The 16,416-nt window shown below is 32.8% G+C and overlaps 1 protein-coding gene across 2 annotated transcripts in view; it reads left to right on the top strand.

Annotated features, from left to right (window-relative positions):
* Positions 1–532: 532 nt before the first annotated feature.
* LOC130894149 (transcription factor AP-2-epsilon) overlaps positions 533–16,416 on the top strand; it is a 50,381-nt gene continuing 34,497 nt past the window's right edge. The window contains exon 1 of one of the 2 annotated variants that reach the window (XM_057800756.1): positions 533–903. In XM_057800756.1, coding sequence (XP_057656739.1) covers positions 844–903 — 60 coding nt within the window. In that variant the 5' untranslated portion in view covers positions 533–843. The remainder of the gene's footprint in view (positions 904–16,416) is intronic. The other variant, XM_057800755.1, reaches the window with a different exon arrangement.

Genomic DNA, 16,416 nt, shown 5'->3' on the forward strand with positions numbered 1-16,416 from the left:
GAAAGCCGCCTTTGTTGCCAAATTGGAAGGAAATTATAAAATAAACAAAAAAGTTTGTTCGAAAAGCGAATAGTCCCATAAAAATATTTTCGCGAGCCGCTACTGATTATAATTTGACATATGACATATATGGCGACTGTCAGTTATAAATTTATCAAATTTAAACTAATAAAAACAATCGTTTAGATAAGCGGTCGATACGATTTTCGGTGTATTCAGTAAATTCTTTTTATTTTCGTCGAGTATTACAATATCCCCTACCCGATATTCCGCCAATGTTTATCTCTCATCCTCCCTTCTTCTTATTGCTTCGTGCATAACCACACGGACACAGAGAGATATTCTCTCTACTAGCAGCATACACCCACAGCACCGGCAAGACCAGAGAAGTAAATCAAAAGATGAAATTGAAGGTTTATAATCGCAGTCCCCTCGGGCGCGTAACTCGGTAAGCCAATCACAAAGCGAGTATCTTATCGCTGTAGCCAATGGCCGTTGGCCTTACCCCCGGCAGCACGGCTGCTAGCCAAACGACTCGACAACATATCTCCACACACGCAGTGCCTCTAACAGAACGCCTCAATCCAACATATCGCGATTGTATTGTACAAGATTCAAACAATCATCCTCCGTCGTAGTATTTTTATAAATAATCGAAGTAAATCGATTTTTGTTGAGGTGAATTTCCGGTTTTGTTTACGAGGTTAGGTACTTATTCTTTTTTTTTTAATAGGAAAGCTGTGATAATTAAATTCGTATAGAGACTGATGTGTTTTTAAATCTTGTGAGTGATTGTGTTTAATTTTATTGGTTTTTTTACGAACTAACTTTCTGGAATATGGAATGATGTCACGTTTTTACATTAATTCCAATTCTTCGTTGGCTAATTATCAACAATATGAGGTAAGTTTTACTAAGAAAACTTTCTATTATTGACGGTTGATTTGTGTTTGTGACAAAGATTTGTGCTTAAATATATTTTTGCACGTGTTTTGTTGAGGTTAATGTTGAAGCTGTTGGTAATTTTCTGTATTTTCTCAATCAATTCTTCATCAAATAAATCTTCAAAACCATTTCCAGAAACGAACTAATCAAATATAAGTATAATCACTTCTGACGTATAATTTTTAGGTTAAGTTTCAACTAAACTATTCAATTGACAGTTGAACTGTCAAATAAGTCGATTTATTTTGGAAATTTGGGTTATTAGAAGGTGGAGACACCGAATTTTTGGTTATTCGGTAAGTTTAGAAACCCAGTCTTAAATTTTTCGAATAAAATTGATTAAAATATTATATGAGTAAGTCGTTTGACTAACAAAAAAATAAACGATAATCATTAAAACGTTTCTATAACTTCTCGATGTCGTAGTTGTAGAAGGATTTGTCTTTTGTCTCATTTGAGATGAATTTCTTACTTTTTTTGAGATCAACGATTACCCATTAGTCACTAGAGTCCAGATCTGGACTATACGGTGGATTAGGGAGCTATTCGAACTGTATTTCGTTCAATTTAACCATCGGTGTATTGTATTGACGAAGTGGTTTTTTTTCCGGTATATGAGGCCGTTTTTTTCTTGATTTTTGCATTAAAACGATACAACAACTCAGATCAGACATTCGTATAAATTAATTAACAAGGAAGTAGAGGTTCGGGAGTAAAAGGCACTAAGGAAGTTGATGATCTAATGACCAACGCCTTGAACCGATCGAGTTTCATTCTTTCAGGTCTGATGGGCTTATCTTCGAGAGGAATTTTATCAATTTAAATCGTTTTTTGGCCGTATTTCGGTCTTTTTTCCGATAAATTAAAATCCATATCGTTCGCGCTAGAAAACCTCTGATCTGGATCATCAATAATGTGACTGACACACAGATGGCGCTGCAAATTGTTAAATTCGTATGACGTTTACGAAGTACCAACTTTCGACATAATATGCGTAAAATTTAAGGACATTTCGATTTGTCAGAAAAAATTGACAGACAATACATCGATTTGCAAGTCGATGGTTAAATTGAACGACATACATCCACCGTATAGTGCAGATCTGGCGACAGTGACTACTGGCTATTCGAAAAAGTTTTGTAGGTTAGAATTCGATCGAACGTACATTTTTCTTCGGTTATTCTCAATTATAAGTCCGATATTACGTTTAACCATCGTTATTAACCATATCATTGTAACGAGTTCATTATTTTGATGTTTCCTCGGTTTTTTTGCGCAAATTTCTTGAGTTAAACAATCAAATACTAGTTTTGTAGGTTAGAATTCGATCGAACGTACGTTTTTCTTCGGTTATTCTCAATTATAAATCCGATATTATGTTTAACCATCGTTATTAACCATATCGTTGTAACGAGTTCATTATTTCGATGTTTCCTGGGTTTTTTTGCGCAAATTTCTTGAGTTAAACAATCAAATACTAGTTTTGTAGGTTAGAATTCGATCGAACGTACGTTTTTCTTCGGTTATTCTTAATTATAAGTCCGATATTACGTTTAACCATCGTTATTAACCATATCATTGTAACGAGTTCATTATTTCGATGTTTCCTGGGTTTTTTTGCGCAAATTTCTTGAGTTAAACAATCAAATACTAGTTTTGTAGGTTAGAATTCGATCGAACGTACGTTTTTCTTCGGTTATTCTCAATTATAAGTCCGATATTACGTTTAACCATCGTTATTAACCATATCATTGTAACGAGTTCATTATTTCGATGTTTCCTGGGTTTTTTTGCGCAAATTTCTTGAGTTAAACAATCAAATACTAGTTTTGTAGGTTAGAATTCGATCGAACGTACGTTTTTCTTCGGTTATTCTTAATTATAAGTCCGATATTACGTTTAACCATCGTTATTAACCATATCATTGTAACGAGTTCATTATTTCGATGTTTCCTGGGTTTTTTTGCGCAAATTTCTTGAGTTAAACAATCAAATACTAGTTTTGTAGGTTAGAATTCGATCGAACGTACGTTTTTCTTCGGTTATTCTTAATTATAAGTCCGATATTACGTTTAACCATCGTTATTAACCATATCATTGTAACGAGTTCATTATTTCGATGTTTCCTGGGTTTTTTTGCGCAAATTTCTTGAGTTAAACAATCAAATACTAGTTTTGTAGGTTAGAATTCGATCGAACGTACGTTTTTCTTCGGTTATTCTCAATTATAAGTCCGATATTACGTTTAACCATCGTTATTAACCATATCATTGTAACGAGTTCATTATTTTGATGTTTCCTCGGTTTTTTTGCGCAAATTTCTTGAGTTAAACAATCAAATACAAGTTTTGTAGGTTAGAATTCGATCGAACGTACGTTTTTCTTCGGTTATTCTTAATTATAAGTCCGATATTACGTTTAACCATCGTTATTAACCATATGATTGTAACGAGTTCATTATTCTGATGTTTCCTGGGTTTTTTTGCGCAAATTTCGTGCGTTAAACAATCAAATACAAGTTTTGTAGGTTAGAATTCGATCGAACGTACGTTTTTCTTCGGTTATTCTCAATTATAAATCCGATATTATGTTTAACCATCGTTATTAACCATATCATTGTAACGAGTTCATTATTTTGATGTTTCCTCGGTTTTTTTGCGCAAATTTCTTGAGTTAAACAATCAAATACTAGTTTTGTAGGTTAGAATTCGATCGAACGTACGTTTTTCTTCGGTTATTCTTAATTATAAGTCCGATATTACGTTTAACCATCGTTATTAACCATATGATTGTAACGAGTTCATTATTCTGATGTTTCCTGGGTTTTTTTGCGCAAATTTCTTGAGTTAAACAATCAAATACTAGTTTTGTAGGTTAGAATTCGATCGAACGTACGTTTTTCTTCGGTTATTCTTAATTATAAGTCCGATATTACGTTTAACCATCGTTATTAACCATATCGTTGTAACGAGTTCATTATTTCGATGTTTCCTGGGTTTTTTTGCGCAAATTTCGTGCGTTAAACAATCAAATACAAGTTTTGTAGGTTAGAATTCGATCGAACGTACGTTTTTCTTCGGTTATTCTTAATTATAAGTCCGATATTACGTTTAACCATCGTTATTAACCATATGATTGTAACGAGTTCATTATTCTGATGTTTCCTGGGTTTTTTTGCGCAAATTTCTTGAGTTAAACAATCAAATACTAGTTTTGTAGGTTAGAATTCGATCGAACGTACGTTTTTCTTCGGTTATTCTTAATTATAAGTCCGATATTACGTTTAACCATCGTTATTAACCATATGATTGTAACGAGTTCATTATTCTGATGTTTCCTGGGTTTTTTTTGCGCAAATTTCTTGAGTTAAACAATCAAATACTAGTTTTGTAGGTTAGAATTCGATCGAACGTACGTTTTTCTTCGGTTATTCTCAATTATAAATCCGATATTATGTTTAACCATCGTTATTAACCATATCGTTGTAACGAGTTCATTATTTCGATGTTTCCTGGGTTTTTTTGCGCAAATTTCTTGAGTTAAACAATCAAATACTAGTTTTGTAGGTTAGAATTCGATCGAACGTACGTTTTTCTTCGGTTATTCTTAATTATAAGTCCGATATTACGTTTAACCATCGTTATTAACCATATCATTGTAACGAGTTCATTATTTCGATGTTTCCTGGGTTTTTTTGCGCAAATTTCTTGAGTTAAACAATCAAATACTAGTTTTGTAGGTTAGAATTCGATCGAACGTACGTTTTTCTTCGGTTATTCTCAATTATAAGTCCGATATTACGTTTAACCATCGTTATTAACCATATCATTGTAACGAGTTCATTATTTTGATGTTTCCTCGGTTTTTTTGCGCAAATTTCTTGAGTTAAACAATCAAATACAAGTTTTGTAGGTTAGAATTCGATCGAACGTACGTTTTTCTTCGGTTATTCTTAATTATAAGTCCGATATTACGTTTAACCATCGTTATTAACCATATGATTGTAACGAGTTCATTATTCTGATGTTTCCTGGGTTTTTTTGCGCAAATTTCGTGCGTTAAACAATCAAATACAAGTTTTGTAGGTTAGAATTCGATCGAACGTACGTTTTTCTTCGGTTATTCTCAATTATAAATCCGATATTATGTTTAACCATCGTTATTAACCATATCATTGTAACGAGTTCATTATTTTGATGTTTCCTGGGTTTTTTTTGCGCAAATTTCTTGAGTTAAACAATCAAATACTAGTTTTGTAGGTTAGAATTCGATCGAACGTACGTTTTTCTTCGGTTATTCTCAATTATAAGTCCGATATTACGTTTAACCATCGTTATTAACCATATCATTGTAACGAGTTCATTATTTCGATGTTTCCTGGGTTTTTTTGCGCAAATTTCTTGAGTTAAACAATCAAATACTAGTTTTGTAGGTTAGAATTCGATCGAACGTACGTTTTTCTTCGGTTATTCTCAATTATAAGTCCGATATTACGTTTAACCATCGTTATTAACCATATCATTGTAACGAGTTCATTATTTCGATGTTTCCTGGGTTTTTTTGCGCAAATTTCGTGCGTTAAACAATCAAATACAAGTTTTGTAGGTTAGAATTCGATCGAACGTACGTTTTTCTTCGGTTATTCTCAATTATAAGTCCGATATTACGTTTAACCATCGTTATTAACCATATCATTGTAACGAGTTCATTATTCTGATGTTTCCTGGGTTTTTTTGCGCAAATTTCGTGCGTTAAACAATCTAATACAAGTTTTGTAGGTTAGAATTCGATCGAACGGACATTTTTCTTCGGTTATTCTCAATTATAAGTCCGATATTACGTTTAACCATCGTTATTAACCATATCGTTGTAACGAGTTCATTATTCTGATGTTTCCTGGGTTTTTTTGCGCAAATTTCGTGCGTTAAACAATCAAATACTAGTTTTGTAGGTTAGAATTCGATCGAACGGACATTTTTCTTCGGTTATTCTTAATTATAAGTCCGATATTACGTTTAACCATCGTTATTAACCATATCGTTGTAACGAGTTCATTATTCTGATGTTTCCTGGGTTTTTTTGCGCAAATTTCGTGCGTTAAACAATCAAATACTAGTTTTGTAGGTTAGAATTCGATCGAACGGACATTTTTCTTCGGTTATTCTTAATTATAAGTCCGATATTACGTTTAACCATCGTTATTAACCATATCGTTGTAACGAGTTCATTATTCTGATGTTTCCTGGGTTTTTTTGCGCAAATTTCGTGCGTTAAACAATCAAATACTAGTTTTGTAGGTTAGAATTCGATCGAACGGACATTTTTCTTCGGTTATTCTTAATTATAAGTCCGATATTACGTTTAACCATCGTTATTAACCATATCGTTGTAACGAGTTCATTATTCTGATGTTTCCTGGGTTTTTTTGCGCAAATTTCGTGCGTTAAACAATCAAATACTAGTTTTGTAGGTTAGAATTCGATCGAACGGACATTTTTCTTCGGTTATTCTTAATTATAAGTCCGATATTACGTTTAACCATCGTTATTAACCATATCGTTGTAACGAGTTCATTATTCTGATGTTTCCTGGGTTTTTTTGCGCAAATTTCGTGCGTTAAACAATCAAATACTAGTTTTGTAGGTTAGAATTCGATCGAACGTACGTTTTTCTTCGGTTATTCTCAATTATAAGTCCGATATTACGTTTAACCATCGTTATTAACCATATGATTGTAACGAGTTCATTATTCTGATGTTTCCTGGGTTTTTTTGCGCAAATTTCGTGCGTTAAACAATCAAATACAAGTTTTGTAGGTTAGAATTCGATCGAACGTACGTTTTTCTTCGGTTATTCTCAATTATAAATCCGATATTATGTTTAACCATCGTTATTAACCATATCATTGTAACGAGTTCATTATTTTGATGTTTCCTCGGTTTTTTTGCGCAAATTTCTTGAGTTAAACAATCAAATACTAGTTTTGTAGGTTAGAATTCGATCGAACGTACGTTTTTCTTCGGTTATTCTTAATTATAAGTCCGATATTACGTTTAACCATCGTTATTAACCATATGATTGTAACGAGTTCATTATTCTGATGTTTCCTGGGTTTTTTTGCGCAAATTTCTTGAGTTAAACAATCAAATACTAGTTTTGTAGGTTAGAATTCGATCGAACGTACGTTTTTCTTCGGTTATTCTTAATTATAAGTCCGATATTACGTTTAACCATCGTTATTAACCATATCGTTGTAACGAGTTCATTATTTCGATGTTTCCTGGGTTTTTTTGCGCAAATTTCGTGCGTTAAACAATCAAATACAAGTTTTGTAGGTTAGAATTCGATCGAACGTACGTTTTTCTTCGGTTATTCTTAATTATAAGTCCGATATTACGTTTAACCATCGTTATTAACCATATGATTGTAACGAGTTCATTATTCTGATGTTTCCTGGGTTTTTTTGCGCAAATTTCTTGAGTTAAACAATCAAATACTAGTTTTGTAGGTTAGAATTCGATCGAACGTACGTTTTTCTTCGGTTATTCTCAATTATAAGTCCGATATTACGTTTAACCATCGTTATTAACCATATCGTTGTAACGAGTTCATTATTCTGATGTTTCCTGGGTTTTTTTGCGCAAATTTCTTGAGTTAAACAATCAAATACTAGTTTTGTAGGTTAGAATTCGATCGAACGTACGTTTTTCTTCGGTTATTCTCAATTATAAGTCCGATATTACGTTTAACCATCGTTATTAACCATATCATTGTAACGAGTTCATTATTTCGATGTTTCCTGGGTTTTTTTGCGCAAATTTCTTGAGTTAAACAATCAAATACTAGTTTTGTAGGTTAGAATTCGATCGAACGTACGTTTTTCTTCGGTTATTCTCAATTATAAGTCCGATATTACGTTTAACCATCGTTATTAACCATATCATTGTAACGAGTTCATTATTTCGATGTTTCCTGGGTTTTTTTTGCGCAAATTTCGTGCGTTAAACAATCAAATACAAGTTTTGTAGGTTAGAATTCGATCGAACGTACGTTTTTCTTCGGTTATTCTCAATTATAAGTCCGATATTACGTTTAACCATCGTTATTAACCATATCATTGTAACGAGTTCATTATTTCGATGTTTCCTGGGTTTTTTTGCGCAAATTTCGTGCGTTAAACAATCAAATACAAGTTTTGTAGGTTAGAATTCGATCGAACGTACGTTTTTCTTCGGTTATTCTCAATTATAAGTCCGATATTACGTTTAACCATCGTTATTAACCATATCATTGTAACGAGTTCATTATTCTGATGTTTCCTGGGTTTTTTTGCGCAAATTTCGTGCGTTAAACAATCTAATACAAGTTTTGTAGGTTAGAATTCGATCGAACGGACATTTTTCTTCGGTTATTCTCAATTATAAGTCCGATATTACGTTTAACCATCGTTATTAACCATATCGTTGTAACGAGTTCATTATTCTGATGTTTCCTGGGTTTTTTTTGCGCAAATTTCGTGCGTTAAACAATCAAATACTAGTTTTGTAGGTTAGAATTCGATCGAACGGACATTTTTCTTCGGTTATTCTTAATTATAAGTCCGATATTACGTTTAACCATCGTTATTAACCATATCGTTGTAACGAGTTCATTATTCTGATGTTTCCTGGGTTTTTTTGCGCAAATTTCGTGCGTTAAACAATCTAATACAAGTTTTGTAGGTTAGAATTCGATCGAACGGACATTTTTCTTCGGTTATTCTCAATTATAAGTCCGATATTACGTTTAACCATCGTTATTAACCATATCGTTGTAACGAGTTCATTATTCTGATGTTTCCTGGGTTTTTTTGCGCAAATTTCGTGCGTTAAACAATCAAATACTAGTTTTGTAGGTTAGAATTCGATCGAACGGACATTTTTCTTCGGTTATTCTTAATTATAAGTCCGATATTACGTTTAACCATCGTTATTAACCATATCGTTGTAACGAGTTCATTATTTCGATGTTTCCTGGGTTTTTTTGCGCAAATTTCGTGCGTTAAACAATCAAATACAAGTTTTGTAGGTTAGAATTCGATCGAACGTACGTTTTTCTTCGGTTATTCTCAATTATAAATCCGATATTATGTTTAACCATCGTTATTAACCATATCATTGTAACGAGTTCATTATTTTGATGTTTCCTGGGTTTTTTTTGCGCAAATTTCTTGAGTTAAACAATCAAATACTAGTTTTGTAGGTTAGAATTCGATCGAACGTACGTTTTTCTTCGGTTATTCTCAATTATAAGTCCGATATTACGTTTAACCATCGTTATTAACCATATCATTGTAACGAGTTCATTATTTCGATGTTTCCTGGGTTTTTTTGCGCAAATTTCTTGAGTTAAACAATCAAATACTAGTTTTGTAGGTTAGAATTCGATCGAACGTACGTTTTTCTTCGGTTATTCTCAATTATAAGTCCGATATTACGTTTAACCATCGTTATTAACCATATCATTGTAACGAGTTCATTATTTCGATGTTTCCTGGGTTTTTTTGCGCAAATTTCGTGCGTTAAACAATCAAATACAAGTTTTGTAGGTTAGAATTCGATCGAACGTACGTTTTTCTTCGGTTATTCTCAATTATAAGTCCGATATTACGTTTAACCATCGTTATTAACCATATCATTGTAACGAGTTCATTATTCTGATGTTTCCTGGGTTTTTTTGCGCAAATTTCGTGCGTTAAACAATCTAATACAAGTTTTGTAGGTTAGAATTCGATCGAACGGACATTTTTCTTCGGTTATTCTCAATTATAAGTCCGATATTACGTTTAACCATCGTTATTAACCATATCGTTGTAACGAGTTCATTATTCTGATGTTTCCTGGGTTTTTTTGCGCAAATTTCGTGCGTTTAAACAATCAAATACTAGTTTTGTAGGTTAGAATTCGATCGAACGGACATTTTTCTTCGGTTATTCTTAATTATAAGTCCGATATTACGTTTAACCATCGTTATTAACCATATCGTTGTAACGAGTTCATTATTCTGATGTTTCCTGGGTTTTTTGCGCAAATTTCGTGCGTTAAACAATCAAATACTAGTTTTGTAGGTTAGAATTCGATCGAACGGACATTTTTCTTCGGTTATTCTTAATTATAAGTCCGATATTACGTTTAACCATCGTTATTAACCATATCGTTGTAACGAGTTCATTATTCTGATGTTTCCTGGGTTTTTTTGCGCAAATTTCGTGCGTTAAACAATCAAATACTAGTTTTGTAGGTTAGAATTCGATCGAACGGACATTTTTCTTCGGTTATTCTTAATTATAAGTCCGATATTACGTTTAACCATCGTTATTAACCATATCGTTGTAACGAGTTCATTATTCTGATGTTTCCTGGGTTTTTTTGCGCAAATTTCGTGCGTTAAACAATCAAATACTAGTTTTGTAGGTTAGAATTCGATCGAACGGACATTTTTCTTCGGTTATTCTTAATTATAAGTCCGATATTACGTTTAACCATCGTTATTAACCATATCGTTGTAACGAGTTCATTATTCTGATGTTTCCTGGGTTTTTTTGCGCAAATTTCGTGCGTTAAACAATCAAATACTAGTTTTGTAGGTTAGAATTCGATCGAACGTACGTTTTTCTTCGGTTATTCTCAATTATAAGTCCGATATTACGTTTAACCATCGTTATTAACCATATGATTGTAACGAGTTCATTATTCTGATGTTTCCTGGGTTTTTTTGCGCAAATTTCGTGCGTTAAACAATCAAATACAAGTTTTGTAGGTTAGAATTCGATCGAACGTACGTTTTTCTTCGGTTATTCTCAATTATAAATCCGATATTATGTTTAACCATCGTTATTAACCATATCATTGTAACGAGTTCATTATTTTGATGTTTCCTCGGTTTTTTTGCGCAAATTTCTTGAGTTAAACAATCAAATACTAGTTTTGTAGGTTAGAATTCGATCGAACGTACGTTTTTCTTCGGTTATTCTTAATTATAAGTCCGATATTACGTTTAACCATCGTTATTAACCATATGATTGTAACGAGTTCATTATTCTGATGTTTCCTGGGTTTTTTTGCGCAAATTTCTTGAGTTAAACAATCAAATACTAGTTTTGTAGGTTAGAATTCGATCGAACGTACGTTTTTCTTCGGTTATTCTTAATTATAAGTCCGATATTACGTTTAACCATCGTTATTAACCATATCGTTGTAACGAGTTCATTATTTCGATGTTTCCTGGGTTTTTTTGCGCAAATTTCGTGCGTTAAACAATCAAATACAAGTTTTGTAGGTTAGAATTCGATCGAACGTACGTTTTTCTTCGGTTATTCTTAATTATAAGTCCGATATTACGTTTAACCATCGTTATTAACCATATGATTGTAACGAGTTCATTATTCTGATGTTTCCTGGGTTTTTTTGCGCAAATTTCTTGAGTTAAACAATCAAATACTAGTTTTGTAGGTTAGAATTCGATCGAACGTACGTTTTTCTTCGGTTATTCTCAATTATAAGTCCGATATTACGTTTAACCATCGTTATTAACCATATCGTTGTAACGAGTTCATTATTCTGATGTTTCCTGGGTTTTTTTGCGCAAATTTCTTGAGTTAAACAATCAAATACTAGTTTTGTAGGTTAGAATTCGATCGAACGTACGTTTTTCTTCGGTTATTCTCAATTATAAGTCCGATATTACGTTTAACCATCGTTATTAACCATATCATTGTAACGAGTTCATTATTTCGATGTTTCCTGGGTTTTTTTGCGCAAATTTCGTGCGTTAAACAATCAAATACAAGTTTTGTAGGTTAGAATTCGATCGAACGTACGTTTTTCTTCGGTTATTCTCAATTATAAGTCCGATATTACGTTTAACCATCGTTATTAACCATATCATTGTAACGAGTTCATTATTTCGATGTTTCCTGGGTTTTTTTGCGCAAATTTCGTGCGTTAAACAATCAAATACAAGTTTTGTAGGTTAGAATTCGATCGAACGTACGTTTTTCTTCGGTTATTCTCAATTATAAGTCCGATATTACGTTTAACCATCGTTATTAACCATATCGTTGTAACGAGTTCATTATTCTGATGTTTCCTGGGTTTTTTTGCGCAAATTTCTTGAGTTAAACAATCAAATACTAGTTTTGTAGGTTAGAATTCGATCGAACGTACGTTTTTCTTCGGTTATTCTCAATTATAAGTCCGATATTACGTTTAACCATCGTTATTAACCATATCATTGTAACGAGTTCATTATTTCGATGTTTCCTGGGTTTTTTTGCGCAAATTTCTTGAGTTAAACAATCAAATACTAGTTTTGTAGGTTAGAATTCGATCGAACGTACGTTTTTCTTCGGTTATTCTCAATTATAAGTCCGATATTACGTTTAACCATCGTTATTAACCATATCATTGTAACGAGTTCATTATTTCGATGTTTCCTGGGTTTTTTTGCGCAAATTTCGTGCGTTAAACAATCAAATACAAGTTTTGTAGGTTAGAATTCGATCGAACGTACGTTTTTCTTCGGTTATTCTCAATTATAAGTCCGATATTACGTTTAACCATCGTTATTAACCATATCATTGTAACGAGTTCATTATTTCGATGTTTCCTGGGTTTTTTTGCGCAAATTTCGTGCGTTAAACAATCAAATACAAGTTTTGTAGGTTAGAATTCGATCGAACGTACGTTTTTCTTCGGTTATTCTCAATTATAAGTCCGATATTACGTTTAACCATCGTTATTAACCATATCATTGTAACGAGTTCATTATTCTGATGTTTCCTGGGTTTTTTTGCGCAAATTTCGTGCGTTAAACAATCTAATACAAGTTTTGTAGGTTAGAATTCGATCGAACGGACATTTTTCTTCGGTTATTCTCAATTATAAGTCCGATATTACGTTTAACCATCGTTATTAACCATATCGTTGTAACGAGTTCATTATTCTGATGTTTCCTGGGTTTTTTTGCGCAAATTTCGTGCGTTAAACAATCAAATACTAGTTTTGTAGGTTAGAATTCGATCGAACGGACATTTTTCTTCGGTTATTCTTAATTATAAGTCCGATATTACGTTTAACCATCGTTATTAACCATATCGTTGTAACGAGTTCATTATTCTGATGTTTCCTGGGTTTTTTTGCGCAAATTTCGTGCGTTAAACAATCTAATACAAGTTTTGTAGGTTAGAATTCGATCGAACGGACATTTTTCTTCGGTTATTCTCAATTATAAGTCCGATATTACGTTTAACCATCGTTATTAACCATATCGTTGTAACGAGTTCATTATTCTGATGTTTCCTGGGTTTTTTTGCGCAAATTTCGTGCGTTAAACAATCAAATACTAGTTTTGTAGGTTAGAATTCGATCGAACGGACATTTTTCTTCGGTTATTCTTAATTATAAGTCCGATATTACGTTTAACCATCGTTATTAACCATATCGTTGTAACGAGTTCATTATTCTGATGTTTCCTGGGTTTTTTTGCGCAAATTTCGTGCGTTAAACAATCAAATACAAGTTTTGTAGGTTAGAATTCGATCGAACGTACGTTTTTCTTCGGTTATTCTCAATTATAAGTCCGATATTACGTTTAACCATCGTTATTAACCATATCGTTGTAACGAGTTCATTATTCTGATGTTTCCTGGGTTTTTTTGCGCAAATTTCGTGCGTTAAACAATCAAATACAAGTTTTGTAGGTTAGAATTCGATCGAACGGACATTTTTCTTCGGTTATTCTTAATTATAAGTCCGATATTACGTTTAACCATCGTTATTAACCATATCGTTGTAACGAGTTCATTATTCTGATGTTTCCTGGGTTTTTTTGCGCAAATTTCGTGCGTTAAACAATCAAATACAAGTTTTGTAGGTTAGAATTCGATCGAACGTACGTTTTTCTTCGGTTATTCTCAATTATAAGTCCGATATTACGTTTAACCATCGTTATTAACCATATCATTGTAACGAGTTCATTATTCTGATGTTTCCTGAGTTTTTTTGCGCAAATTTCGTGCGTTAAACAATCAAATACAAGTTTTGTAGGTTAGAATTCGATCGAACGTACGTTTTTCTTCGGTTATTCTCAATTATAAGTCCGATATTACGTTTAACCATCGTTATTAACCATATCATTGTAACGAGTTCATTATTTCGATGTTTCCTGGGTTTTTTTGCGCAAATTTCGTGCGTTAAACAATCAAATACAAGTTTTGTAGGTTAGAATTCGATCGAACGTACGTTTTTCTTCGGTTATTCTCAATTATAAGTCCGATATTACGTTTAACCATCGTTATTAACCATATCATTGTAACGAGTTCATTATTCTGATGTTTCCTGGGTTTTTTTGCGCAAATTTCGTGCGTTAAACAATCTAATACAAGTTTTGTAGGTTAGAATTCGATCGAACGGACATTTTTCTTCGGTTATTCTCAATTATAAGTCCGATATTACGTTTAACCATCGTTATTAACCATATCGTTGTAACGAGTTCATTATTCTGATGTTTCCTGGGTTTTTTTGCGCAAATTTCGTGCGTTAAACAATCAAATACTAGTTTTGTAGGTTAGAATTCGATCGAACGGACATTTTTCTTCGGTTATTCTTAATTATAAGTCCGATATTACGTTTAACCATCGTTATTAACCATATCGTTGTAACGAGTTCATTATTCTGATGTTTCCTGGGTTTTTTTGCGCAAATTTCGTGCGTTAAACAATCTAATACAAGTTTTGTAGGTTAGAATTCGATCGAACGGACATTTTTCTTCGGTTATTCTCAATTATAAGTCCGATATTACGTTTAACCATCGTTATTAACCATATCGTTGTAACGAGTTCATTATTCTGATGTTTCCTGGGTTTTTTTGCGCAAATTTCGTGCGTTAAACAATCAAATACTAGTTTTGTAGGTTAGAATTCGATCGAACGGACATTTTTCTTCGGTTATTCTTAATTATAAGTCCGATATTACGTTTAACCATCGTTATTAACCATATCGTTGTAACGAGTTCATTATTCTGATGTTTCCTGGGTTTTTTTGCGCAAATTTCGTGCGTTAAACAATCAAATACAAGTTTTGTAGGTTAGAATTCGATCGAACGTACGTTTTTCTTCGGTTATTCTCAATTATAAGTCCGATATTACGTTTAACCATCGTTATTAACCATATCGTTGTAACGAGTTCATTATTCTGATGTTTCCTGGGTTTTTTTGCGCAAATTTCGTGCGTTAAACAATCAAATACAAGTTTTGTAGGTTAGAATTCGATCGAACGGACATTTTTCTTCGGTTATTCTTAATTATAAGTCCGATATTACGTTTAACCATCGTTATTAACCATATCGTTGTAACGAGTTCATTATTCTGATGTTTCCTGGGTTTTTTTGCGCAAATTTCGTGCGTTAAACAATCAAATACAAGTTTTGTAGGTTAGAATTCGATCGAACGTACGTTTTTCTTCGGTTATTCTCAATTATAAGTCCGATATTACGTTTAACCATCGTTATTAACCATATCATTGTAACGAGTTCATTATTCTGATGTTTCCTGAGTTTTTTTGCGCAAATTTCGTGCGTTAAACAATTAAGACATTCCATTTGAACACGCGATACCAAATATACATGATGCGATCATTGCATGTCTACCAACAGTACTAAAATTATCTTTAAAAAAGTTAGTGACTAAGTAAATAGATATTATTTGAGAGAACTGTGTTTTTAAATGTTAAGAACGTGAATAAAATGAGGCGTTATTACATCATTTTGATTCAATTTGCTTCGACGTTCATTTATAAATGGAATACGCAATCTTGATACAAAATTCTTATTTGTATATAGAGATATTCAAAACTTTATAAAGCTCAAAACACTTACACGATATTTTTCGTTCAAAAAATTGTATTTCAATCAAGAAAATTCAGTTCAGACATAACAATAATGGTAAACACAGTTTTTACGATGATTTTTATTCACGATTACGAATTTTGCTACTCAAATTATGAAATAGATAAATATTCATGATTGGTTATGTCTTTTGTATGCGTTTGAACCAATCGCGGAAACATTTTTTCCCATTCCGATTGAGATACTTCCGAAAAAAGTGATTTGAACGCTCCGGCCGCTTCTTCAAGAAGAAATCATTGGATGGCAAACGTTCTAAAAAGTTTTTGTTTGTTTTGTTTCTTTGATCGGGGCGAGCACGCCGCGAACGCGCAGCGAATTCGCCGCGAATAGCAGCGTGAACGCCATTTTGTACTGTCGCGTACAAACCCATCACAAAATGGAGCTTTGTATTTTAGTGAACCATTTCTAAAAATGATATCCAGAGTATTTTGGAATTCCTGTGAGGAATCTACGTAAATATTGAGTTCCCATACAGGATTTTAACAAGGGCCAAGTTTAGGTACAGATTTGGGCCAAGTATGTACAACT

This window comes from Diorhabda carinulata, chromosome 5, assembly GCF_026250575.1.
Source record: "Diorhabda carinulata isolate Delta chromosome 5, icDioCari1.1, whole genome shotgun sequence".
Lineage (NCBI taxonomy): Eukaryota > Metazoa > Arthropoda > Insecta > Coleoptera > Chrysomelidae > Diorhabda > Diorhabda carinulata.